The following is a 26727-nucleotide window of genomic DNA, read 5'->3' as shown; positions in this document are numbered from 1 at the left end:
TGGATTATACCTGTGATACATCAAGACTATTGGTACATCAGCAAAACAGGGTAGACTTAATTTGGATTACCAATGGAGCTCATTTGGATTACTCAACACTTTTGGACTTGTGACAACTATTTGAACTATTTATGATTTCATTCCCCATACCATATGTTAGTTTTAATTTTTCAGTTTCTATTGTATGGAAATCAATTATATTTTGAATTTTACATAAATCGTTCAGGTGTTCACTCTTTTTGTTACTTAGTTTAATGTCATTGAGGCATAACACTTATGATTATCTAGATTGTCCTAAATATATCACGATTAACATAGTGCTGTTCTGACATCCAACATGGCCTTCATGACAGCCATCTTGAAAATCCTTTGATCATTACTCCTCCTAGACAAAAAGTCACACTGATCTGCTGTTTTCAGCTTTTTGTGGTGTCTAGCTGGTCCTAAATGAAAACAAGGACAATATGACATTCATGGTGGCCATTTTGAAATCATATTGGTCCTAAATGAAAACAATGCCAATATGACATTCATGGTGGCCATTTTGAAATCGTATTGGTCCCAAGGGGGCGCTCACCAGATAATATGTACTTTTGAGAGAGTGACATATGTAAGGTGAAGTAGTTCGCATTTAAAACATGCACAGTGGAGAGAATATTGGCATACCTCTATGCCACATTAATGTAATGTGGATGATATTTCTTTTGGATATTGTACTTTTGGAAATTTTACATGATTTAAGCACACTGCTAACTAAAATGACTGCTCCCTTGTGTTAAAACATCAGCCTGAATTAGTCTAAAGTACACTATACATAGCAGCTATTAAAATAGGGAAAATGAATTTTGCCAGACTAGACAATACCAGCTTCTGGAAGTGCAATGAATGAATCACCAAATATGTAAAATGTAAAAAAAGTTATCGGCTCTTTTTATACAATTTACCTCTGAAATTCAGGAAGTGAAAATGACCAAGTAGAGCTAGCACTTTTTTGAAAGGTGCACATCTGAAGTAAGGCCAAGCTGTATACTCTATAACCCATATTACACCCATCAATCATACACCAAAATAAAGGGAATTAAAGGTTCTTTGCATTATACCTAAGATATAAAAGGTCCTTTTTAAACAGCCAGTATAACCAGTGAGGAAAGCCAGGGAAATTCTTTTTCTTTAAAATCCTAACCCTATGCAAAGTGCGAAACTGTATAGCACCACCTAAATGAAAACAATGCCAATATGACATTAATGGTGGCCATTTTGAAATCTTACCGCTACTGCTAAATGCATGGTCATATCAACATGTGGTTTTCACCTAAAAACTTCTTACAATGTTTAGTTAATACCAAATCAAAATGGTGTTGATCTTTCAGTCAATATGGCTGTCAAGGTGGTCAATTTTAAAACCTTGTTATCACTCAAGAATATCACAGATAATTTAATTCAACACTCTGCTAAAAAAAGAATAAATATGGATTCCTTTACATTTTTTTGACCAGAAGAAATTCAGTCCCTCTAAGGGATGCGTTTGGTAATGGTGGCCATATATGATCACAGACCACCAAAGTCTGTATAAAATTTCAAGACATTCATGCAAAGACACTATCAATTTTAGTGAAACAAGCTATTTGTGAGATGTTGTTTAAAGGTGTTTCTGTATTTAGTAACAGTGACCACATTTCATGATGGATCAGACAACATTTATACAAACTATACAGGCTTTTATGCCTAGATGATATCAAAATTTGTCAAATTTTGCTAAGCAGTTTTTGTGCAGACATCATTTAAAATTACATTTTTGATTTTAGTAATAGTACACTTCTAATGGTGGATCAGCCCTTTATGCCAGAATGCTTCCTGCAAAATTCAGGTGAGAACCGATTTAGTGGTTCTCCAAAAGAAATTAAAAATGGCAAAATGCAGATGGACAATGGACAAACAGTGCATGACACTTGCTGCTAACCAGATAAATGACCATACCAATAAGTTCACTTAATGAACTTGTGGCCAGGTAAGCTAATAATAGTGGAAATCTGTTCTGATAATACTGCTGTTCCAGCATGAAGCTATTCATGTAAATGGAATCGAGATCAACAGTAAATCTTTCACAATGAATAAACATACCATTCAAAACATTGTGTTTAGTCTGTAAGGGGGACAGTCTATTATGGTTGCAGATATACATTGTTTCCTCTGATGTACAGTGGTGATGCTCAACATCATATGAAGCCTTTCTGGGGAGGGCAAAGGAAATCTGTGGCATCTGTCTGTGTATCCTGCAAGGTGTGAGGCTGTGGTGGCTATGGAAATGGTTGCTATGGTGATGATGCTGTAGGACAACCGGGTCATCTAGTGTTGTTGGGTACACTTGGTCGCCATTGTTCAGAAGTCTGTAGCTGCCACCTGTAAAGTTAAAAAAAAGTATTCTTTATTGTGAAAATATCAGATGACACTGTGACAGTGTATGAGAAGTACACCTGCAAGACCTTCTTTGTGCTCGTCACTAGTGCTAATGTATCGAAGCCTATGTCGAATTTACCTAATAGATGCAAAAAAACGACCAAATTTCATGTATGTGAAAAGAGGTACAGTGTACATTCATACTGAACATCAAATCCATGATTTACATTTAAAATCTGGATGCTGATACACCTGAACATCCCATAACATAACGTTCCAACCCTAGTAACTTTCTATTGATAATTTGAACATGACATCATCAATGGCATTCAACCAATCAAACACCATTATCTGACTAAATCAAGTAGGTGACTCAGTTTTTATCCTTTTAGACTTTTGTCTTTGATAGCGAAGAAAATCCTTCTAGCCTGCTATGTTTGTTTTAGATCTAAATATTTATAACCAATAACATATTGAAATGAATGTATTCCCAAGATTTATTTTGAGAAATACTATGATGACGAAATGAGGCAAGATGAAGGATAAGACCCAAGTAAACTAAATGTCATCCCCTACAGGAACCAGGAGTTGAGCCTGTTAAAATTATCAATATCAGTGGTTCCCAACCTTTTTTGGCCACGACCCTAAAATATAGTTTTTCTGAACCTCACAACCCCAGTTCCACAATTTGACAAGTTTTGCCACCCTCAAATAAAATCCTGGTGACGCACTCTGACCCTCCATGAGACTGCTTTGTCTACTAATGATTCCATGCTGGCTTTATCATGACAACTGTTGAGGACTGAATGAAACTTTGACATGATCACACAAGCTAATAAATTAATTGACTCAGCCAATTATAATACATGAAAGGTGTCAACATTATAGTAAGATCTTGGTGTAGGGTCTGCCAGATTTATTATTAGCTCACCAGGCAACTCCCTAGGTTTTTCCTATTTGCTCTAACCTGTAGATCGTTCTTCAAAATGTTTATTGATATACATGAAACTTGCAACTATTCATACATTTTCAGCTTTTTGGGTTAACTTTTCTTTTCAAAACATGATAGCATGATCTAATAATAATGGCAACCTTGCAAGCAACATGCTAACTGGACCTGCTTTAAGTACAACAATTGCAGTTGCACCAATAATATTTCATGAGGTTCTATACGCAGTTTTCAACTTTACTATCAGTCTATGAGAAACCACCACACTATTTCTCCTATTATCAACCTGGAGGGGCTACCCAATAGATTTTCCCAAACATAGGGGTAGGCTTATCAACAAACAATTAAGCTCTTTAGTAAATATTTGCAATAATTCTGTAAAAGAATGGGTCAGAGCTTGTCATCAAGCATGGGCATATCACCAAGCATGGGCTTATCATCAAGCATGCTCTTGCCATCAAGCATGGACTGCCATATCATCATACTGGGCTGCCTTATTACATGGACTTGTCATCAAGCATGGACTGCCATATCATCACATTGGGCTGCCTTATTACATGGACTTGTCATCAAGCATGGACTGCCATATCATCACATTGGGCTGCCTTATCACATGGACTTGTCATCAAGTATGGACTGCCATATCATCACATTGGGCTGCCTAATCACATGGACTTGTCATCAAGCATGGACTGCCATATCATCACATTGGGCTGCCTAATCACATGGACTTGTCATCAAGCATGGACTGCCATATCATCACATTGGGCTGCCTTATCACATGGACTTGTCATCAAGCATGGACTGCCATATCATCATATTGGGCTGCCTTATCACATGGACTTGACATCAAGCATGGACTGCCATATCATCATACTGGGCTGCCTTATCACATGGACTTGTCATCAAGCATAGGCTTCCCATCAAGTGTATTTATTTGGATTTTTAACATAGCTTTTTTTTAAAAATCAGTCATATTGCTATCGTATCTGTTAAGTGTGACAGCTTATAGTGATGTCTAGATCTGGGGCATCATGCTGCAGACAATTTCTGCATGATGTCCCACCCAGTCACAAATTATGTCCTGTCACCAGGCTGGCCAGTTCCTAACATGAACATCTTAATGCTGAGCGCCTAGTGATGCAGCTGTTAGTACCATTTTTATAAGTTTCTGGTATGACTCTGCTGGGGTTCAAACCTGTCACCTCAAGCATCTGGGGCAGATGCTCTAACCATTAGGCAACCAGAGCAGTAGGCTTACCATCAAACATGGGTTTATCATCAAGCAGGGGCTTATCATCAAAAATGTGCTTGCCACCAAACATGAGCTTATCATCAAGCATGGACTTATCATCAAGCTTGGAACTTAGAGATATCATCCACCTCTAGCACTATCATTAAGTATGGGCTTATCATCAAGGATGAACAATCATCAAGCTTGGGGCTTAGCGATATCATCCAGCCCAAGCATGGGCCATATCATTAGTTATGGGCTTATCATCAAGCATGGACTTATCATAGGATACATATGGCATTATACTGCCAAAGTGATACAACTGGTTTGTCATCATGCAAATCAATTTTTACTGCCAAGAATATAATGGAAGACTAATTTTCAGTTACTGAGTGAATAATTAAAAGTAAAAACGTTAATTGGACCAAATATAATTTCTTTGTATCATGCAACCTGAAACACACATTTCTTTTAGGCCTGAATATGACTTGAGTAATTACAGTTAAGTTAAATTCATTTTCTTTTATCATACAGCTAAATGCTTCTGATGTTCCCAATAAAAAATGATTGGACTAAATCATAGTGCACTGAACTGAAATAACTGGCAGACTCCTTTGAAAGCATATAGCAAAAGACTCATTTGTGGATGGTACAAGATGACCAGTTCAGGATTTGTCCCTATGATTATTCATTGCAATATTCTTCAAAACCCAGTTTACTCATGAATTATTAAGTGTATGGGTCCTGTTTAAATGTGGATATATTATTTTATCTGTATCAAGTATGCACACTGCATGCTTATCATCTATATGCATGAAGTATGCACACTTAATGCTTATCTGTATGCATGAAGTATGCACACTGCATGTTTATTATCTATATGCATCATGCATGTATATTGCATGGTTATCTATATGCATCATATATTCACATTGCATGTTCATCGTTATCTGTAAGCATCAAAGTATGCACAAGTATGCATGATGCATGGTTATCATCTGTATGCATCAAATATGCACACTGCATGCTTATCATCTGTATGTATCAAGTATGCACACTGCATGCTTATCATCTGTACACATCAAGTATGCACACTGCATGCTTATCATCTGTATGTATTAAGTATGCACACTGCATGCTTATCATCTGTGTGCATCATGTATGCACACTGCATGCTTATCATTTCTATACATCAATTATACATACTGCATGCTTATCATTTGTGTTCATCAATTATTCACAACACATACTTATCATCTGTATGCATCCTGTGTAAATGTTATGGATAAATTATTGTGTGCATTAAGTATTCCGATTGCATGCTCACTATACTTTTTCCCCTCAAGTAGTCAATACCAGATTATCTATTTTAGAAGGTCAGATTAACAAGTCATGCTGGTCAAGTTACAAGTGTAAAGGAGATATATATAGTCTAATGCATGATGTAATAGGGAGTACTTTTAATAGTGGTTACGAGTTCAATAGCAAGAAACAAGGATATGCCATTATTAGATTCACCTGGCACACAGAGGAATGCTGACTGGCCCATTTACTGACAATACACCATCCATTTATACACTGGGAAATACACAAAAATGCTTCCACAGCTCATGGCATTTACAAGTAATGCTGTATCATATGTATCTGCTACGGTTACAACTGAACCATAATGGATCACTTAACTATTGTTTAGTGTCATCTCCAGCTTTCTAAACATAAGGCACCCTAGGTCAAATTTAAAAATTTATAAAATATATATATATATATATATATATATATATATATATATATATATATATATATATATATATATACTAAATAATAAATTTCAATTTTTTTATATTTTCATTGGGAGGGGACAGCCTATTATTTCAACATGTACATCACTAACTCCTTAAAAGGCCCTTCTTGATAACATGGTTCCTGTTATAAGGCCCTTCTTTATAACACAGTTCCTGTTATAAGGCCCTTCTTTATAACACAGTAACTATTATAAAGCCCTTCATTATAACATGGTTCCTGTTATAAAACCCTTCTTTATAACACAGTTCCTGTTATAAGGCCCTTCATTATAACATGGTTTCTGTTATAAGGCCCTTCATTATAACATGCTTCCTCTTATAAGGCAGGTACGGTAATGGATCCCATTTCATTAAGTGACAGTAAAATCATATGCATCAACACTTCATTGCAAAGCAGTCTCACTATAGTAGCATGTACTTCATTGCAAAGCAGTCTCACTATAGTAGCATGCACTTCATTATAATGCAGGTGCACTATAAGGCTGTATACTCTGTAGTTCTCATGGGCAGCATTATAATAAGGGAACACTGTATCATGTAAAGACATTTCACTATAAGGCAATATGATATGTGGCTACCATAGACTGTATTATATGAGAGAGCACTGTGTCATGAATAGCATTAAAAGGCAATCTCGCTATAAGGTAGTATAGTTTATGACTCCCATGAATGGCATAAGAATGAGAGAAAACTTCTATGAATTTGTTACTTGCCTTACATTATATATATATATATATATATATATATATATATATATATATATATATATATATATATATAATTATGAATGGTTACATTAAAATCTATCCTTTTTTGTCAACTTTTCTATTTAATGACCCCCACCCATTGTACTTAAAATACTATGAATTCAGCTATATCATCACAGATATACACATTTCAAAGGTCTTGCATAAATTTCTCAGGTATTCAGACTGGAAAGAGAATGAATGCAAGTTCAAGCTTATTACGACCAAACATGTTCTTTTAGTTGTTAAAGAGGGACTAAAGGTATCTGCCAACATAACACAACTTTGACTTGCATGAATTTTGCATTAACACGATTTTAACTGATTGTTAGTGAAGACAGAAACATTATGAAATTATTTGTCAAAAACAAAAAATTTGGATTTGTAAACAGGTAAAATTAAAGGTATTTAAGTTAGATGAATAACATCTTTTTCAATGAAAATTAAAGACTGAAACAAATATTTTGAGTAACGCCATTTTGAGTTATGCATCCACTCTTGGGAATGCAACTATTGCACAAGCCAGGAGGCAAAAACTGTCGAGTCCAACAAGCCAAAATAATTATTTTGACCTTCTGCACATGCAAAATAGCCAATCAAATACATCTTTATAGACACCTAGGCATCCAGCAAAATAATAATCTCTCAGAAGCAGATGTTAGAATGCAATCAGATGGAATCTACAAAGCACATTTCCTAGCCCCATTTCCATCCAAAATGAAAAGAATCTCCTGGGGAAAACAAGTTAACAGAAATGCCAATGTCACAAAAAATGTGACAACTCAGAAGTTTGACGTTTTGATGTCATGAAAAATGTGACAAGCCAGGAGTCTGACATTTCAATGTCATACACAATGTGACAAGTCAGAAGTCTGACATTTCAAGGTCATACACAATGTGACAAGCCAGGAATCTGACATTTCAATGTCATACACAATGTGACAAGTAAGAAGTCTGACATTTCAATGTGATGCACAATGTGACAACTCAGAAGTTTGACATTTCAATTGCAACATGAGGGAATTTCATGCAATTTAGCTGGTTTGAAACTGTTTCCTTGTTAAGTTTCATGTAAAAATTGTTATTGTTGTTGTTAGGTTAAACGTCATTTTTCAGCACACGATAGGCTATACATGGCGGCCAGTATTAATGGTGGAGGAAGAACCCCAGAAAATCACCAGAAAGAACCACTGACCCTCGAGAAGCTACTGGCAAGCTTTCTCACATACCCACATTGGCCGAATCTGAGAGTCGAACCTACACAGACAGAGGTGAGATGGCAGTGATCCGTAACGGAGAGCGCTTTAGACCACTCGGCCGCTCAGGGCCCCTTGTAAAAATTGCTGTAAAACCCATTTGGTAAACAAATATTTTGAATACCTACTTTCTATTTGCATATCTGCAAATATCTATTCTGAACTGAATCCTTAGTTATTTGTTTCTGCTCTAGTGATTAATATGTAACACAATTTTCCAATCTAGATATAACTCTTGATGACTGTAACAAGTCAACAAATATCTGGAACCGAATTGGTTTTAAAGATATTGACAATATTATATCTTCTCTTTTTTTTTTGTAATTTGTCAAATAAACACCATCTGGTACCAAACAGGCAGAGTGAATGATCCTGTTAATAAGGCATCCCTATCCTCTGCAGGAACCATCAAAATGCCAAAAATCTGCTACAGGTGCCACAGGAAATGCATGACCATACATCTCCCAAGAAAAGCTCATGCAAGGTGACAAGCCATTCTTAACTTATTACAAAACTGCATCTATCTTTGATCATAATTTTACAGCTATAGCTGATGTATGACTTGACATCAACAAATAAAAGAACAAGAAATACAACAGAAAAAGCCTAGAAGCTGACATGTTTACCAATTTTGGAAGTATCAAAGGCAAGAACTGAGGCTTTTTGTTGTTGCTGTTGTGGGGTTTAACGCCATTTTTCAGCACACGATAGGCTACACTGGTCAACAGTGAAATCATTACTGACTTGAAAAGGCCCTAATCTGTAGTATTTTGGTGTGCCGAACACGAATATAACCGTGAAAAATTTGTATTGGCTCTCGTTTTGAAGATATTCATATACCTCATTTTCTATGTTTCACTGTGTAAATTTCTCCAGTAGGACTGCAGCAACATCCGGAATAATGATGTAACATTGCATAATACCATCATGCTCACATCATCCACAGTTGATTGCATCATTTTCTGATGCAATGCAATACTAATGCCATGCGGCTGCTGAAGTAAGTTGACGTCAGCAGTGTACTATACATGTGTAGGCCTATTATACTAATGCCAGGCGGCTGCTGAAGCTGACGTAAGCAGTGTACTATATAAAGCCCAATCAGATAGGTTCAGCATTTAAAATATTTTAGACGTTGTGCGAGACAGTTCAAGCTACTGTTACATAAAACTTATTATTTTATCCATTTACGTACAATAAAGAACAGTAATGCCTCGAAAGTGTGTTAATACCGCGGACAATTTTTGCTATATTTGTGGGGAAGTGACATTTGCCAACCAGAAGAAAAGTATCAATTCTCAAGTGAAGAAGGCATATCATCTTTACTTCGGATGCAAGGTTGGTGACCAAGACAAGCCTTGGGCTCCGCATATATGCTGTGCTACATGTACAACACAGCTTTCACAGTGGTTGAATTGCAAAAGGTCATCAAGGCCGTTTGCAGTCCCAATTGCGTGGAGAGAGCCAAGCAACCACCTAAATGACTGTTACTTCTGCTTGGTTCCTCCTCTTTCTGGCGGAATAACGAAGCGAAAGAAGTCGAGAATAGTCTACCCAAACATTCCGTCTGCATTGAGACCAGTTCCACATGGTGAGGGACTTCCTATTCCAGAACCTCCAGCAGAATATTCTCTTGATTCATCTGACGAAGACAAAGGTGAGTCGACCTGTTCTTCTCCTGGTCCATCAGCATGCAGTGATCCAGATTTTCACTGTGGTGCATCATCAACCCCACACAGAATAACACAGGAAGAACTAAATGACCTGATTCGTGATTTGGACTTATCAAAGAACAAGGCAGAATTGCTAGGATCAAGACTCCAACAATGGAATCTTCTAGAAGAAGATGTCACAATTACTGCATATCGAAAGCGCCACCAGCAATTGGAGCCTTTCTTCAGAAAGGAAAGTAATCTGATATTCTGTTCCGATGTTGAGGGCCTCATGAATGCTTTAAAAATCACTCATGACCCACAAGAATGGAGACTATTTGTGGACTCTTCGAAACTGAGTCTCAAGGCTGTGCTTTTGCACAATGGAAACATTCTTCCATCTATTCCAGTAGCGTATGCTGTCCACATGAAAGAGACATACGATAACTTAAGGCAGCTACTGAATTCCATTGAGTATAACAAGTACAGCTGGCACCTCTGTGGTGATTTGAAGGTAGTTGCCCTTTTAATGGGACTGCAGCAAGGATATACAAAATACATGTGTTTCTTATGCGAGTGGGATAGCCGAGCAAGGGAAATGCACTACATGAGGAAGGAATGGACTCACAGGCAGAATGTAGCCACTGGAATATCCAACACCCAGCTCTGGTTGAGGCTCAGAAAATCTTGCTACCACCCCTTCACATCAAACTAGGTTTGATGAAGAACTTCGTGAAAGCCATTGACCCGACTTTGCCAGCATTCCGATACCTGCATGAAAAATTCCCTTGACTCAGCGAAGCAAAGATTAAAGAGGGAGTTTTTGTGGGTCCTCAGATTCGAGAGCTTTTCAAAGATGACCGGTTCAACAACTTGCTGGAAGGTGACGCGAAACAAGCATGGAATGCTTTTCACCTAGTTTCTACAAACTTCCTCGGAAATGTTAGGGCAGAAAACTATAAGGAACTAGTAGAAGACATGTTGATGAAGTATAAGAAACTTGGCTGCAATATGTCTCTAAAGATTCACTTCCTTCATTCCCATTTGGATTTCTTTCCTAGCAACTGTGGTATTGTTAGTGATGAACACGGCGAACGTTTTCATCAAGATATCGCAACAATGGAACAAAGATACCAGGGAAAATGGTCCACTACAATGCTGGCTGACTACTGCTGGACACTCCTCAGAGATGCTCCCGAACAGCTGTACAAGAGACAGGCGAAGAAATCTAAGATGTAGTCAATGACTTGATTTTTTATAGGTAGGCTATTACAGCTGACCTTTTACTATTGGAATGCATTTCGTTATGTAAACATTAATTTCTTGCAGATTACAAAAAAACTAGAGCCAATTTTGCAATTTGACTGTCATATTCGTGTTCAGCACATAAAAATTGATAAGAATTGACTAATTTTATTTCAGTAACATGACTTTTGTAAAAATTTGTTGTCCAGTGCTATACATGGCGGCCAGTATTAATGGTGGAGGAAGAACCTGGGAAAACCCCGGAAAGAACCACCGACCCACAAGAAGCTACTGGCAAGCTTTCTCACATACCCACATTGGCTGAATCCTAGACTCGAACCGCCGCAGACAGAGGTGAAATGGCAGTGATCCATAACGAAGAGCGCCTTAGACCACTCGGCCACTTGGGGCCCCAAGAACTGAGGCAAAGAAAGGGTTGTACAAACTAAAATTGAGGAACCATGCATGCATGCATGCGTGCGTGCGTGCGTATGTATGTATGTATGTATGAATGTATGCAAATATCAATAACTGCATGGTTTACTGTCACATCAGCAAAGTACAAGGCATAACAATAAAACAAAGGTAATAAAAAATTTAAAAAATAAAATACATAGTATAATTTTATTTTTTAAACCATACTCGTTCAAGAAGTCCAAGACCATTGGCTAGAACATCATGGGACACATCCCAGGGCAAAACAGTTGCCTAAAGCAAGAACAGCATTCCTAATGATAATTAACAAGTACAGAACTCTTGTGAAACATCTGAAAAGACCAAATAAATTTTGAACACAAATGTGAAATGTGTACTTTTATATGGAGTTAAAACACAGAAAACAACAAAGACCACAAATGAGAACATCCAAGCCTATGTTGTTGTTGTTGTTGTAGGGTTTAATGCCATTTCCAGCACAAGACAGGCTATACATGGTGACCAGTATTAATGGTGGAGGAAGAACCCAGGAAAACCCCCGGAAAGAACCACCGACCCACTCACATATCCACATTGGCTGAACCAAGCCTTTGTTCAAGAACAATTCTGAAAATATGAAACCAACAGTAACAAGTCCAGAAGAGGAACAAAACAGGAAGAAAAAAAATGGACAAACAAATCAAACAATGAAGTGCAGCTTGATATTTGTAATTTATTTTAAAAACAAAGCAAAAATATTACATGACACACCTTGAATTGGAACTCTCAAGGTCAGTGTATTATAAGTAAATTGTACTGTATATACCTTGAAAGAAAGAGACACAAGGTCCAAAACAACATTACTGCACCAAGGCACTAATAAGAATTGATGAGGCAAGCCTGGATAAGAATTTTTAACCACATCTGTTACAAATTTACAACAGGCACACAAATGATTGGTTATCCTTGAAATTTTTCAACTGTGAAGCACTTCCTTGCATGTGATGATATATGCTGTGCCCCCATCATGAACGGCTTAATGGAGTCAAGTTCAGCATGGTATAGCCTCTGAATAATTAATATTGCTCATCTAATTAGGAAGCTCCATCCAGAGAAGAGGACATGCAGCAACAGGAGGAGACAGAAGAGGTAAAGATACAACAGTCCAGTACACTCTGAATACAGGAGGAGACAGAAGTGGTAAAGATACAACAGTCCAGTACACTCTCAATACAGGAGGAGACAGAAGAGGTAAAGATACAACAGTCCAGTACACTCTGAATACAGGAGGAGACAGAAGAGGTAAAGATACAACAGTCCAGTACACTCTGAATACAGGAGGAGACAGAAGAGGTAAAGATACAAAAGTCCAGTACACTCTGAATACAGGAGGAGACAGAAGAGGTAAAGATACAACAGTCCAGTACACTCTGAATACAGGAGGAGACAGAAGAGGTAAAGATACAACAGTCCAGTACACTCGGAATACAGCAGGAAACAGAAGAGGTAAAGATACAACAGTCCAGTACACTCTGAATACAGGAGGAGACAGAAGAGGTAAAGATACAACAGTCCAGTACACTCTGAATACAGGAGGAGACAGAAGAGGTAAAGATACAACAGTCCAGTACACTCTGAATACAGGAGGAGACAGAAGAGGTAAAGATACAACAGTCCAGTACACTCTGAATACAGCAGGAAACAGAAGAGGTAAAGATACAACAGTCCAGTACACTCTGAATACAGGAGGAGACAGAAGAGGTAAAGATACAACAGTCCAGTACACTCTGAATACAGGAGGAGACAGAAGTGGTAAAGATACAACAGTCCAGTACACTCTCAATACAGGAGGAGACAGAAGAGGTAAAGATACAACAGTCCAGTACACTCTGAATACAGGAGGAGACAGAAGTGGTAAAGATACAACAGTCCAGTACACTCTCAATACAGGAGGAGACAGAAGAGGTAAAGATACAACAGTCCAGTACACTCTAAATACAGGAGGAGACAGAGGAGGTAAAGATACAACAGTCTGAATACAGGAGGAAACAGAAGAGGTAAACATACAACAGTACAGTACACTCTGAATACAGGAGGAGACAGAAGAGGTAAAGATACAAGAGTACAGTACACTCTCAATACAGGAGGAGACAGAAGAGGTAAAGATACAACAGTCTGAATACAGGAGGAAACAGAAGAGGTAAACATACAACAGTACAGTACACTCTGAATACAGGAGGAGACAGAAGAGGTAAAGATACAAGAGTACAGTACACTTTGAACACAGGAGTTCAATGAGTTGATGGTCCTTAAAGCTGGTGACACTTCAGAAGGCAAGAAATGCAGCCTCTAAAGACAACTCATTTCTACCTGAAGTTCTTTCTTTAAAAATCTAAGACCTGTGGACTCTGCCTTCTACAAATGACCTTCACAAGCAGGTTTGACTTAGAAACATTTTCAATGTGAAAAAAATAAACACGATCACTTTCTGCAACCTTTCAGATCCCTAATAAAAAAACACAATATAAGACAATACTAAACAATACTATCAACAACATCCCAATATATTACTATACAAATATTCTACTAATCCAACTCTGAATTAATTCTAGACCTCTGATATCTTACTGGCCAATGTTAAATCCTGATCAAATGACATCAGAATTTAAAGTCGTTTGTATGTGAGAATCCTTCAAGAACTGCAGGGCCAGAAATGTGAGAAAATTGTGATCAAGTCTAAAATACCAATTAACAATGAAAACTGTGATCAAGTCTAAAATACCAATTAACAATGAAAACTGTGATCAAGTCTAAAATACCAATTAACAATGAAAACTGTGATCAAGTCTAAAATACCAATTAACAATGAAAACTGTGATCAAGTCTAAAATACCAATTAACAATGAAAACTGATCAAGTCTAAAATACTAATTAACAATGAAAACTGTGATCAAGTCTAAAATACCAATTAACAATGAAAACTGTGATCAAGTCTAAAATACCAATTAACAATGAAAACTGTGATCAAGTCTAAAATACCAATTAACAATGAAAACTCTGATCAAGTCTAAAATACCAATTAACAATGAAAACTGTGATCAAGTCTAAAATACCAATTAACAATGAAAACTGTGATCAAGTCTAAAATACCAATTAACAATGAAAACTGTGATCAAGTCTAAAATACCAATTAACAATGAAAACTGTGATCAAGTTTAAAATACCAATTAACAATCAAAAATGACAACTATGTCTAATTTGATTCATAAGATAAAGGCTGATTCCAATCTACAACAGACATGCACAAATTAGCTGATGCAATGATTTTAAGAAATTTTTAAGATAGCTCAAGGCCAGGAGGAGTTGAAATGTGATACTGAATCAGTTCATAACATTTGCTCAGGGCACACTATCAGGAAATACCATATTTCATTCAAGGTCTCTTAAAAAAATGTTCACACTGTACCCTCTTTTCAGTTTTGACATTGGTCTGCTTGTCTGATTTTAGTACCCCTTGTACAGTATGCATTTCTTATGAGTACAGATGGTACAAGTGACTAGCTGATAATGTTATGACTGGTTTGAGTGTGTTGTAATGCATCCACAAGCCCTGAAATTGTATGGAGAATCAGTAGTGACACAGTAATGATCTGACAGACTGGTGCACTTCTGGTAAACTTTTAGAGGTTCAATCAATGTATGCATGTTAAATTTCTGATGGGCTTCTCTATTACAAGAATTAGCATGGCAAAACAAGTGCAAATCAGTCAATGACTGTGAAAGCACTTCAGACATAGTTATGGACACAGCACTTTCTTCCCGAGAAAGTAGTTTCATCAGACAGTTTAACAGGATCATTGGATGAGTTACAAAAGAAGGCAATCTCTAGACATTTTTATAATGATTAGGCCACAAAATTTCCCTAGCCTTCAGCTTTGTACATAAAATATTTACAGTTTCTAAAGAGAGTTGTTGCTGTTGTAGGTTTACGGACCTTTTACAGCATACAACAGGCTATAAGACTTGTCCTAAAATGAGTCAAAGAGAACGTCTTAAGTGCTGAGTTCTGTATGCATATACTAAATGTCAGATTCTGATATGTTCATTGCTACATGTCTGATTCTGATCTATGCATTGCTACATGTCTGGTTCTGATCTATGAATTATACATGTCTGATTCTGATCTATGAACTGCTACATGTCTGATTCTGATCTATGCATTGCTACATGTCTGATTCTGATACATGTCTGATTCTGATCTATGCATTGCTACATGTCTGATTCTGATACATGTCTGATTCTGATCTATGCATTGCTACATGTCTGGTTCTGATCTATGAATTATACATGTCTGATTCTGATCTATGCATTGCTACATGTCTGATTCTGATACATGTCTGATTCTGATATATGAACTGCTACATGTCTGATTCTGATCTATGAACTGCTACATGTCTGATTCTGATCTATGCATTGCTACATGTCTGATTCTGATACATGTCTGATTCTGATATATGCATTGCTACACATCCAATTCAGATCTATGCACTGTTACATGTCTGATTCTGATCGTTGCATTGCTACATGATTCTGATCATTGCATTGCTACATGTCTGATTCTGATCTGCGCATTGTGTTATGTATACCTATGTTGTGTGTTTCACCTTTGTCCATGATTATAGTTTGTAAGGTCATTTTGTAAACAACATATTGCATATGCTGTAGCTCATTTTTGGCTACAATTGTAGATTATATTTTAATATACTTACTGGGTGAGAAATTAAATTTTAAAACTTGAGGTGAGTTTCTGTTTTTTGTCTAGGTTTTAATGTTTTTTTTAGATCCAATACAAAAATGCAGTTATAAAATTATCTCCAGGGTGAGCAAAACATTTATAAAAAATTTGATAAACTATGCTTTTTGAGTTTGCTTCTAAATAAAAATATAGAGTGAAAATTAATACATAATTACAAAAACAAATACCTGGTGGTGCTAAGAAACTAAGCAAGTCTAAAAAAAATGTTTGCAAAAGAGCATTTTTTTAGGTCAGGGTAGAGCTGGTCCTTTTTTTTTTTTTCAAATTTGTAGGATAATTTTTTATTTAGGTTTCCTTCAGTTTGTTTAGGGTTTCTTTTTGTTCCAAGGTCAAAATGATATTTTAATTCTTACGAGGTTTTTGAGGTCTGCTTCTAACCCTGTAATTAGTACCTGTTGGTAAACATGTTTACTTGGATCTGAGTTCAGGGCATTAGTTCTCCCAGTTAAAATTCCAGATCTACTTGATATTTGTCATGTTGTAGATTAAAATTTAAGTAAACAACCTGATCTTGTTGACAGCTTAGAATGTTCTAGAAATGAACTTTTGACCCTCATCCTGGTCCTCTTCCTGTGTCGTCAGTTTTTATAATAAGGTTATTCATATCTGAATTATTAATTCCTATCTTAACATCTGTAGTGGAATCAGTCTTATAACTGTGTTCAGTTAAAATTTCTGAGGAATTATTTATTTAAGTTATTCAATTGGAATTATAAAGTGCTCCATGGCTTTAGGACCGGATTACTATTTTGAAATTATTTTGTATTCATTTGTTGACATTCTGGTTATAGCATTATGATACATCAAGGCTGTTGGCATGTCACCACATTTAAGACTGTTGGCACATGAGCACATTCAAGATTGAAATTGATTCAGAACCTCACTGAATTCATTTGGATCATGCCATACTCTGGACTTGTGGCAGAACTTTTAGGACCATTTTGGACTTAATTCATAATACTGTAAGTTCCTTTTAAATTTTCACTTTGTATTCGAGAGGAATAAATTTGTTGCAATTACTAAACTTGTTGGTTTCACTCTTTTCTGTTATCTCATTTAAGAACACAAAGTTTTAAAAATTGCTACATTTCCAATTCTGATCACCGCATTGCTACATGTATGATTCTGATATTTGCATAGCTTGAAATGTCAGATTCTGATCTGGTCCTTGCTACATGCCTGATTCTGATATCTGCACATTTAAGTGTCAGATTCTGATCTGGTCCTTGCCACATGTATGATTATGATCTACGTATTTCTACATGTCTCATTCTGATCTATGCAATGCTACACATCTGATTCTGATATATGCATTGCTACATGTCTGATTCTGATCTATGCTTTCCTATACATCTGAGTCTGATCTATGCATTCCTACATTTGATTCTGATCTATGCATTCCTACGTGTCTGATTCTGATACATGTATTGCTACATGTCTGTTTCTGATCTATGCATTGCTACACATCTGATTCTGGTCTATGGACTGTTACATGTCTAATTCTGATCTATGCATTGCTGCATGTCTAATTCTGATATATGCATTGCTGAATGTCTGATTCTGATATATGCTTTCCTATACATCTGATTCTGATCTATGCTTTCCTACACATCTAATTTTGATCTATGCATTCCTACATGTCTGATTCTGATCTATGCTTTCCTACACATCTAATTCTGATCTATGCATTCCTACATGTCTGATTCTGATCTATGCATTGCTACGCATCTGATTCTGATATATGCACTGTTACATGTCTGATTCTGATCTATGTATTGCTATATGTCTGATTCTGATCTATGCATTGCTGCATGTCTGATTCTGATCTATGCATTGCTACATGTCTGATTCTGATCTATGCATTGCTGCATGTCTGATTCTGATCTATGTATTGCTGCAAGTCTAACAAAAGTAACATAATTACAAATAAAAATAAACAAAAACTAATGATGCAAGTCTTTATTATGGTAAATTTACTGATGTCCCCCCCCCAACCAATTTTCAATGCATATAAAAAATGGTTAAAGGGGAATTATTCCCAAACACAATCTTGGTCTAAGCACAGCATTGTATTAGATCCATATAAACTTTGCTAACGAAACAAATTCAAGATATTTGGTGCTTGTCCCTTGATATGCCATACAGATAAATTTTCTCCAAGTTTTGGATGTCTTGACAATTACAGACTCACTTAATCTGCAAGTTACCTTGGACACTGTGGAGCCAAATGCAGGTGGGAAGGCAAAGCTAGCGCATGCATCCTACTCAAAAAAAAAGAGTATGAAACAACCAGAATGTTTCGTAATTTTCTTTACAGTGAGATGTTTGAAAATTATGCTCTGTAAATGATTATAATGCAGAAGCTTCTGGGGGCTTTGACCCTCTGGATGCCCATCTGCGGTTCTGTCCCACTGATCTCACATCTATTTGTCTGCATGACACTTATCACCCAATAAATGACATTTCTGGATCCACCACTGCATACTACTATATAATGTTAGGCTTTGTTTTTTTATTAAAAAAAGTTTCCTATTAATGTACAATGTTTCTATACAAGCGCTTCTGAAGAATTACCACACAGGTGTTGTTCAGAAGATTTAACAAACTTTAGGACATGATATAATTGGTGGCCACGATACTGGTGCTGCTTGATAGATTTAACAACACTGGATCAGGGTGTAATTGGTTGCCACCATACTGGTACAGCTTGAGAGATTTAACAACACTGGACTAGGGTGTAATTGGCTGCCACCTTACTGGTGCTGCTTGATAGATTTAACAAACTTAAGGACATGATATAATTGGCTGCCACCATACTGGTGCTGCTTGATAGATTTAACAACACTGGATCAGGGTGTAATTGGTGGCCACCATACTGGTGCTGCTTGATATTTTTAACAACACTGGACCAGGGTGTAATTGGTTGCCACCATACTGGTGCAGCTTGATAGATTTAACAACACTGGACCAGGATGTAATTGGCTGCCACCATACTGGTGCTGTTTGATCGATTTAACAACACTGGACCAGGGTGTAATTGGTTGCCACCATACTGGTGCTGCTTGATCGATTAACAACACTGGACCAGGGTGTAATTGGTTGCCACCATACTGGTGCTGCTTGATAGATTTAACAACACTGGACCAGGGTGTAATTGGTTGCCACCATACTGGTGCTGCTTGATAGATTTAACAACACTGGACCAGGGAGTAATTGGTTGCCACCATACTGGTGCTGCTTGATAGATTTAACAACACTGGACCAGGGTGTAATTGGTTGCCACCATACTGGTGCTGCATGATCAATTTAACAACACTGGACAAGGGTGTAATTGGCTGCCACCATACACATTTTACTCAGTAGATTTAACACAACAAGGACAAGATGTGATTATCTGCCACCGCACAGATGTTGCTCAATAGATTGAACAACACAAGTGTACGGAGCGACTCAACTGCAAACTACAATCCTGTTGCCCAGTAGATTAAACGCAAGGACAATGTGTGATTATATGCCACCACACAGATGTTGCTCAATAGATTTAACAACAAGAGTATAAAGAGTGATTGCCACTATACTGGTGTTGCCCAGTAGATTTAATAGCACAAGGACAGTGGGGTTTGCACATTCAATGTTATGGGATGTTGAGATTCATCATAAACAGATTGGAGTTGATGAATGCAACATTACAATACAGCCATATAATCAAAAGTATCCTGAATTAGTCACATCAATAATGCATTCTAAAAGGCATGACATGGCAAAGATCTTGATAATCAAGGCTGTCTTGTACCACAAGTTTCTGTTTTGTGTTGTTTACAAAATAATCCAGAAACACAAACAAAAAAAACAATCAGCTTCTGAACCAGGAAGTAAAATATCCAGTTTATTAAATTCTTGTCTAGAGCTCAGGCTAGAAGGACCCTTTCTAAATGTAGGAGAGATTTAATGAAGTAAATGATGTAGGGCTTACAAAAATGATCCATGATTGTCACACACTGCTAATTTTTTCTATTTTTGATATTTTAAAATTGAGCATGAATCCAGCAATTGCCCACATCCTAGAACAGATCCTGAAATTGATGTGCAAAAACAGTTGAATTAACATACATGTTATGTAACAAAACATCCAACACTTTATTCAAACTAAAATAGAATGTATATTCACAAGTCATATGCCTACATACAGATCAGTGTCTGTGCTGTTTGATCTATTTACTACCAATAAAATGCATAGACACAGATGTGCCAGCACACTGCGTGATAGCAGATTTGGGTCTGTGCAGTTTGTAGTAGGGTTTGTAAGCAAGTATATACAGTAACTGATGTATACACAATCTCCAACTAGTTGTAAAGGTATGACAATTAGTCGGTTACTACATGACAATTGAATACTCTACATCAGAACCTGTCCTGAAAGACCATACTTAGATAAAATAATATCTCTCAAAACGTGATCTCTCATGACATCGTAACATTATAATCAATAGATCTGTTCATGGAGAATCTTGTCCCTGAAGACAGGTGATCTTTCATAGCAGTGGTCTCTCAAGACAGTTTTTACTGTAGTGCTTGGCCAATCATGGATCCCAAAAGTATTACCTATGTGCCAAAAATTGAATATATTTAAACAACTTTTTTAAGCACTGTTAGTTTGTATTTAATGAATATTTATTTAACTGACTTTAGAGATTCATATTTAGACTTAAACATGACAAGAAAAAACATTGTGAACACAAAATTCAGTACAGTGAAATTAAGACTTGTAGTTTCAAAATATGTACCTTTATTATGGGTTGTATCTGTGCAATAAAAAGGTTTTAGCATATTTTACTATGTAATAATAATAATAATAAAAATAAAAATAATAATAATAATAATGACCTTATTTAAAGAGGGTAACACAATTAGGTAAGAACCAATCTACCTTGCGGCCCTCATACAAATGAATATGTGGGTTATTATTTTCTTCTAGGTGTCTTTGTTGTAATGATACAGAACAATAAATAATAGTACACGGTTTAGTGGACATGATGAGTTATATGCGTGACTAATATTTTAAAGTCTTAAAGCTAACAAAATTTTAAAGGTATGTTATTCTGGCCTTTGATTATATGTTACTTTGTCTTTAATAGGTTCATAATGTTGTATTTTGTTGCTATTAAATTTTGCAAAATTTCACAAAGCTGCTTCAAGGATGATTATGAAACAAAATGGCGGTATAAAATGAGCCTCAATTTTTTTTATTATTTTGTTCTCATCAACAAATGCAAAAATTATGGTATCTGTGCATGCTGGAGGTATTTTAATTATTACTGCATTTATATCTACATCTGGCATTTATATATCTACATCTGGCTGCTCTAAGATAAATTTTATCATAATTTTTTCACTCTAAAGTCACTCAGTAGCAGAGGTACCCATGATCTCTGCCAAGCACTCGACCAAAACATGTCTACAAGCCACATAGTGAAATTGCAATTTGTATGCATTTCTTTCTTTGTAAGATAAAATTTTTAATTAAATCAGAATAAAAGTTTCTAAAATTTCTCCAACAATTCTGCTTTTGTCAAATTATCTAAATTGTATACAGCCACAGGAGGAATACCAGGCACCATCAAGTTTATCAAGAAGTTAGATCACCTGAACACCACTTAACAGCACCTGCTTTTGCTGGGAAAAAGGGAGTGTCAACAGCTGCTCTTTTCATCATCTCCACAAAATGTCAATTTTTATTTTTCTTGGAGCAAAAGGTTTCTCAAAAGTACTCAAGATGCCATGCAATAAACCAGAAAAGATTTTCAAGATAACAAGTCAATGGCATGATCTTGATAATTGTAGAGCTAAAATGACATGGTTTCACATCACATAATCAACCATGCCAAAAGACTCATTTTAGAACAAAATATGACCATAATAATTTTTTTAATGCATCTAGTTGATTTTCTGATAATTCCGCAGCTGTGATTAATATGTGTAGTAAAGACTTCTGATCTTTGACTAATCTTGAGAAAAGAATCTCACATAAGTACATGTATTTTCCAGGAACAAAGAATTAATCCTTTTGAATCCTTTTAATTTGAAATAACTCCAATCCAAGTAATCTGAAATAACTCGTCTTCTAAAACATTTAATGGTGGGGGGAGCATGTGATCATGTTCTGGAAGCTCGTAGAAATTAGGTAGTTGTTAAAGATCATGTCCACCCATTCATTTTACTCTAAGAAATAAAAATTAAAAAAATTGTTTACATCTTAAACACATAGTCTCATCATGACCTCGACAACAACCAATCATTTTAAAATAAAAACAGAACTTGTTTACGTGGTTGCTACAAATTTTGAATCAAGGTCAGGATTTTGATCAACACCTGGTGTTTATAAAACAAACAGGATCAAACTATTTTCTGAAAAAAGTATCATCTCTAGAGAATAAATCTGCATTACATTAGCATGAAATAACAAATTTTTAAAAAATTTAAAACTGACAAACAATTGAAATAAATATATACTGAATCAGATATAATTAAATCAAATATACATATCACTAGGAAAGTTACACAAATTGCTTGAAATCACATTTTGAAAGAATCAGTATCGACTGAGTACTGTTGAAAGACTTTATAGTAACAGCAGCATCAGATCAACAACAAGGACCAAAAAGTTTCCTTTGACATCAAATGCTTTGTTCAGAAATCACCCTAAGTTGGCATGCCACAAAGCATACATAATGGCCAAGAGATCCATGAAGAATCAATATGATATATTGCAAATGAAAGCAATGCAACAAAATATAAATCTAGGACTACATCAATATTTTAAGGTACACAAATGTACTAACACATTACAGACCCAACATACTAAATAACCATTACATTGTACATAAATATTTGGTTTCAGATTAATCAGAATTACCAATGACAGCCAAATTTTTCAAGAAAGTTTGCAAATGAAGGGGCAATGAAGAAGCTAATACAAAATACTACCAGCAGATGTAGTGTAGTTACTTCCAGCACCAAAAAAATCAATCAATCGCTCCCAAATATTTCATTAATTTTAAATAGAAAAATGAAATTTTGTTTGTCCGTCCTTGTTACACGAGTTAGTTTCTTCCCTAATAAAGTTTTAATACCAATGTAATTGAACATGAAGCAATAATGGATCTTTGTTGTTTTGTGCTAATTGCAAATGGTCATTAAATATTACAAAATATTAACAAAATGTTTCACATGAGAATATTTGTAAATTCCTAATGTAATGTTTGAAGTTGTTACTCAAGGGATTATGAGTACATGATAAACAGACATATTTTATATACATCTTTACAATACAGATGCTGCTGCTGATGCTGCCTCTATTCATTATGTAGTTGAAATGGATTTATGTTAATTATTATCCAGATAATAAAAGAAATGGTCAATTAAATATCTAATCTGTCTGTCATGTTACAGGAGTTACAAGTTAATGACAGCAATGCTCTGACAAGCAATATTTGGAAAGGAAAACTGATAGTTATCATTTAACTGTAATTATATAGAAGATGAGACACGAGATCACTCAGTGATCAATCTCCATAAAAAATTTGATGATAAAATGAAGCATTACAAATTTGATAATAGTGCGCAAGAGAGAGAGAGAGAGAGAGAGAGAGAGAGTTGTTGTTGTTGTTGTGGGGTTTAACGCCATTTTTCAGCACGATAGGCTATACATGGCGGCCAGTATTAATGGTGGAGGAAGAACCCGGAAAACCCCGGAAAGAACCACCGACCCACGAGAAGCTACTGGCAAGCTTTCTCACATGCCACATTGGCTGAATCTTAGACTCGAACCGCCGCAGACAGAGGTGAGATGGCAGTGATCCGTAACGAAGAGCGCTTTAGACCACTTGGCCACTCGGGGCCCCGAGAGAGAGAGAGAGAGAGAGAGCTAATTCCAGACAAGAATAATACTTGATCCAAGCTTAATACAACATTGTAAAAATGATGTCCAAAATAAAAATGCTCAATTTATGATGTATGCTCAAAGCACAGGCAATTTTCTACACAGAGTGATCAAAATCAGTCTTGGAGATTGGACAAAGAAGACTGAGGTCTAGTGAAGACAAGCCATGTGTCCGAAAAGAGCAAGGAATGCAATAACAACAGGTTATGTTTTACTGATATTAAAACCTCTAGATATTGGTAACAAACTGCACATGCAAAATCTAGAATAGGTCTAAATCCTTGAAAGCTAATTATTTTGGATTTTGTGGGCAGCTTTGACTAAGTTACATCTTAACATGCCAAAAGTGCAATTTAAAGGTTCCATTTCTGAGCACTAGTAATTACACTCCTAAAATACTTTATCTGAATGTGATTTTGTAAAGAATATTCAAATTTCAATTTAGAGGATATTTCAGATATCTAATCACCTTATCATGGTTCCATGTAACAAGAAATGTATTCTATAAAACAGATGTCACAATCAACTTTGACACAGTTAATATTTTTCATATTTCACAACTGCCAGCAGGACTGAAACACAAGTGATTTTTTTCCAAGTTGAAATATGCTGAAAATAAAAAAAAAATTTCCAAGTTCTGTTGAAATATGCTGAAAATAAAAAAAAATTTCCAAGTTCTGTTGAAATATGCTGAAAAAAAAAAAAAAAATTCCAAGTTCTGTTGAAATATGCTGAAAATAAAAAAAAAAATTCCAAGTTCTGTTGAAATATGCTGAAAATAAAATTTTAGGAAGTGTCTTTTAATAGTAATAAAAAAGTAATTGAACAAAGCTGTTCAGCACATTTAAAATCTCTCAAAAAAAGTCTAATCCTAATTTTTTTAAAATGAAAATCAGATTAGTCCAGCTCACCCAAGCCATTCCTACTTGCCGATTTTATCAAGCCGACAAGCCATCTAAAAAAAAAACACAGTTCATGCTAGGGGTGAAATGATTAATTGATATATCAATGTATCATTATTTGTTCCATACTGACACAATAGATGAAGAATCAATACAAAACAATATTTAGCCGATACAAGTTACTTTAATCTTCAGCAGTCATAAATAATTATTAGCTATTTGCCTCTTATTATTTAAACTGAGAATTTATCTGAGATAGCCACAGCAGGCATATGCATTTATTTATCCCAATAGCAAACAAAATTGTTGACAATACCCACTTGCCTTCTATAAATTAGAAAAGAACAAGATGACCAACTTGTACAGTTTGATTCTGCTAGCCCAACCCACACCAATTACCTGCTGACTATTTTATCCAATTTGTCAAATTTGGTCAAATTCACTTCAGCAATTTTTTTTAACCATGGTGGCATTTCAAGGTTGATTGATATTATTTGTATAAATTTGAAAGTTCTTGCCAGATTGCTTTTTGTGAAATTTTATAAAATTATGTTAAGCATTATCTAAGATTTAGCAGCAATTTAGAGGTCTTTTACAGTTTTTGTTAATTTAGAGGTCTTTTACTGTTTTTGTTAATTTAGAGGTCTTTTACTGTTTTTATTAATTTAGAGGTCTTTTACTGTTTTTATTAATTTAGGGTTTTTTTTATACTGTTTTTATTAATTTAGACGTCTTTTACTGATTTTGTTAATTTAGAGGTATTTTACTGTTTTTATTAATTTAGAGGTCTTTTACTGTTTTTATTAATTGAGAGGTCTTTTACTGTTTTTATTAATTTAGGGGTCTTTTACTGTTTTTATTAATTTAGAGGTCTTTTACTGTTTTTATTAATTGCTACCATATTTTCTGTATCATTTGTATAAATTGTTAAGCCCTTCAAACCAGGATGCTCTGTGCCAAATTTTGGTCAAAAGTGATTCAGTGATTTTTGAGGAGTTGTTTCAAGTATCAATTGTTGATGGATCCCACTCATGATGCATCATGAACAATGCACAGGCAGAGGGCCATACCATAAGCTCACCTGACCTTCTGTCTTTTGCTGAGTAAATCCAAAAACATAAACAAGCAAATGACTGGCTATGCATACATCACAATAACTGAAGCTGCCACTATCATGCTTGAAAAACTAGTTACTCAAAAGTGATTTGATGTTATAGATCACTTTGTAAAAATAGAAAGTTGTTAAAAGTGTCGTACTTTTCATGCTTACAATAGTAACTGTTTTTCTGATTATGGTGCCCAATGTCTAAGGCAACAAGGTTTTATTTATAAACATGTATAAAATAACTAAAACAACAGTTTGATCTAATGATTT

General features: G+C 35.6%; 1 protein-coding gene and 1 long non-coding RNA gene across 5 annotated transcripts in view; one reads left to right on the top strand and one right to left on the bottom strand.

Annotated features, from left to right (window-relative positions):
- LOC149782048 (uncharacterized) overlaps window positions 1–25234 on the top strand; it is a 202569-nt gene extending 177335 nt beyond the window's left edge. The window contains exon 2 of the long non-coding RNA XR_016414213.1: window positions 24165–25234. This is a non-coding gene — a long non-coding RNA (uncharacterized LOC149782048). The remainder of the gene's footprint in view (window positions 1–24164) is intronic.
- The window catches only part of LOC149782047 (rap1 GTPase-activating protein 1-like), a 435320-nt gene that overhangs the window by 373568 nt on the left and 35025 nt on the right, over window positions 1–26727 (bottom strand). For all 4 annotated transcript variants that reach the window (XM_089933464.1, XM_089933461.1, XM_089933463.1 and 1 more), the window contains exon 2: window positions 2122–2400. In XM_089933464.1, coding sequence (XP_089789590.1) covers window positions 2122–2260 — 139 coding nt within the window. In that variant the 5' untranslated portion in view covers window positions 2261–2400. The remainder of the gene's footprint in view (window positions 1–2121; window positions 2401–26727) is intronic.

This window comes from Sinohyriopsis cumingii, chromosome 15 (genome assembly GCF_028554795.1).
Source record: "Sinohyriopsis cumingii isolate HCF-2022 chromosome 15, ASM2855479v2, whole genome shotgun sequence".
Classification (NCBI taxonomy): domain Eukaryota; kingdom Metazoa; phylum Mollusca; class Bivalvia; order Unionida; family Unionidae; genus Sinohyriopsis; species Sinohyriopsis cumingii.
Note: the sequence above shows the minus strand (reverse complement) of the source record. Positions and strands in the feature narration are given on the sequence as shown.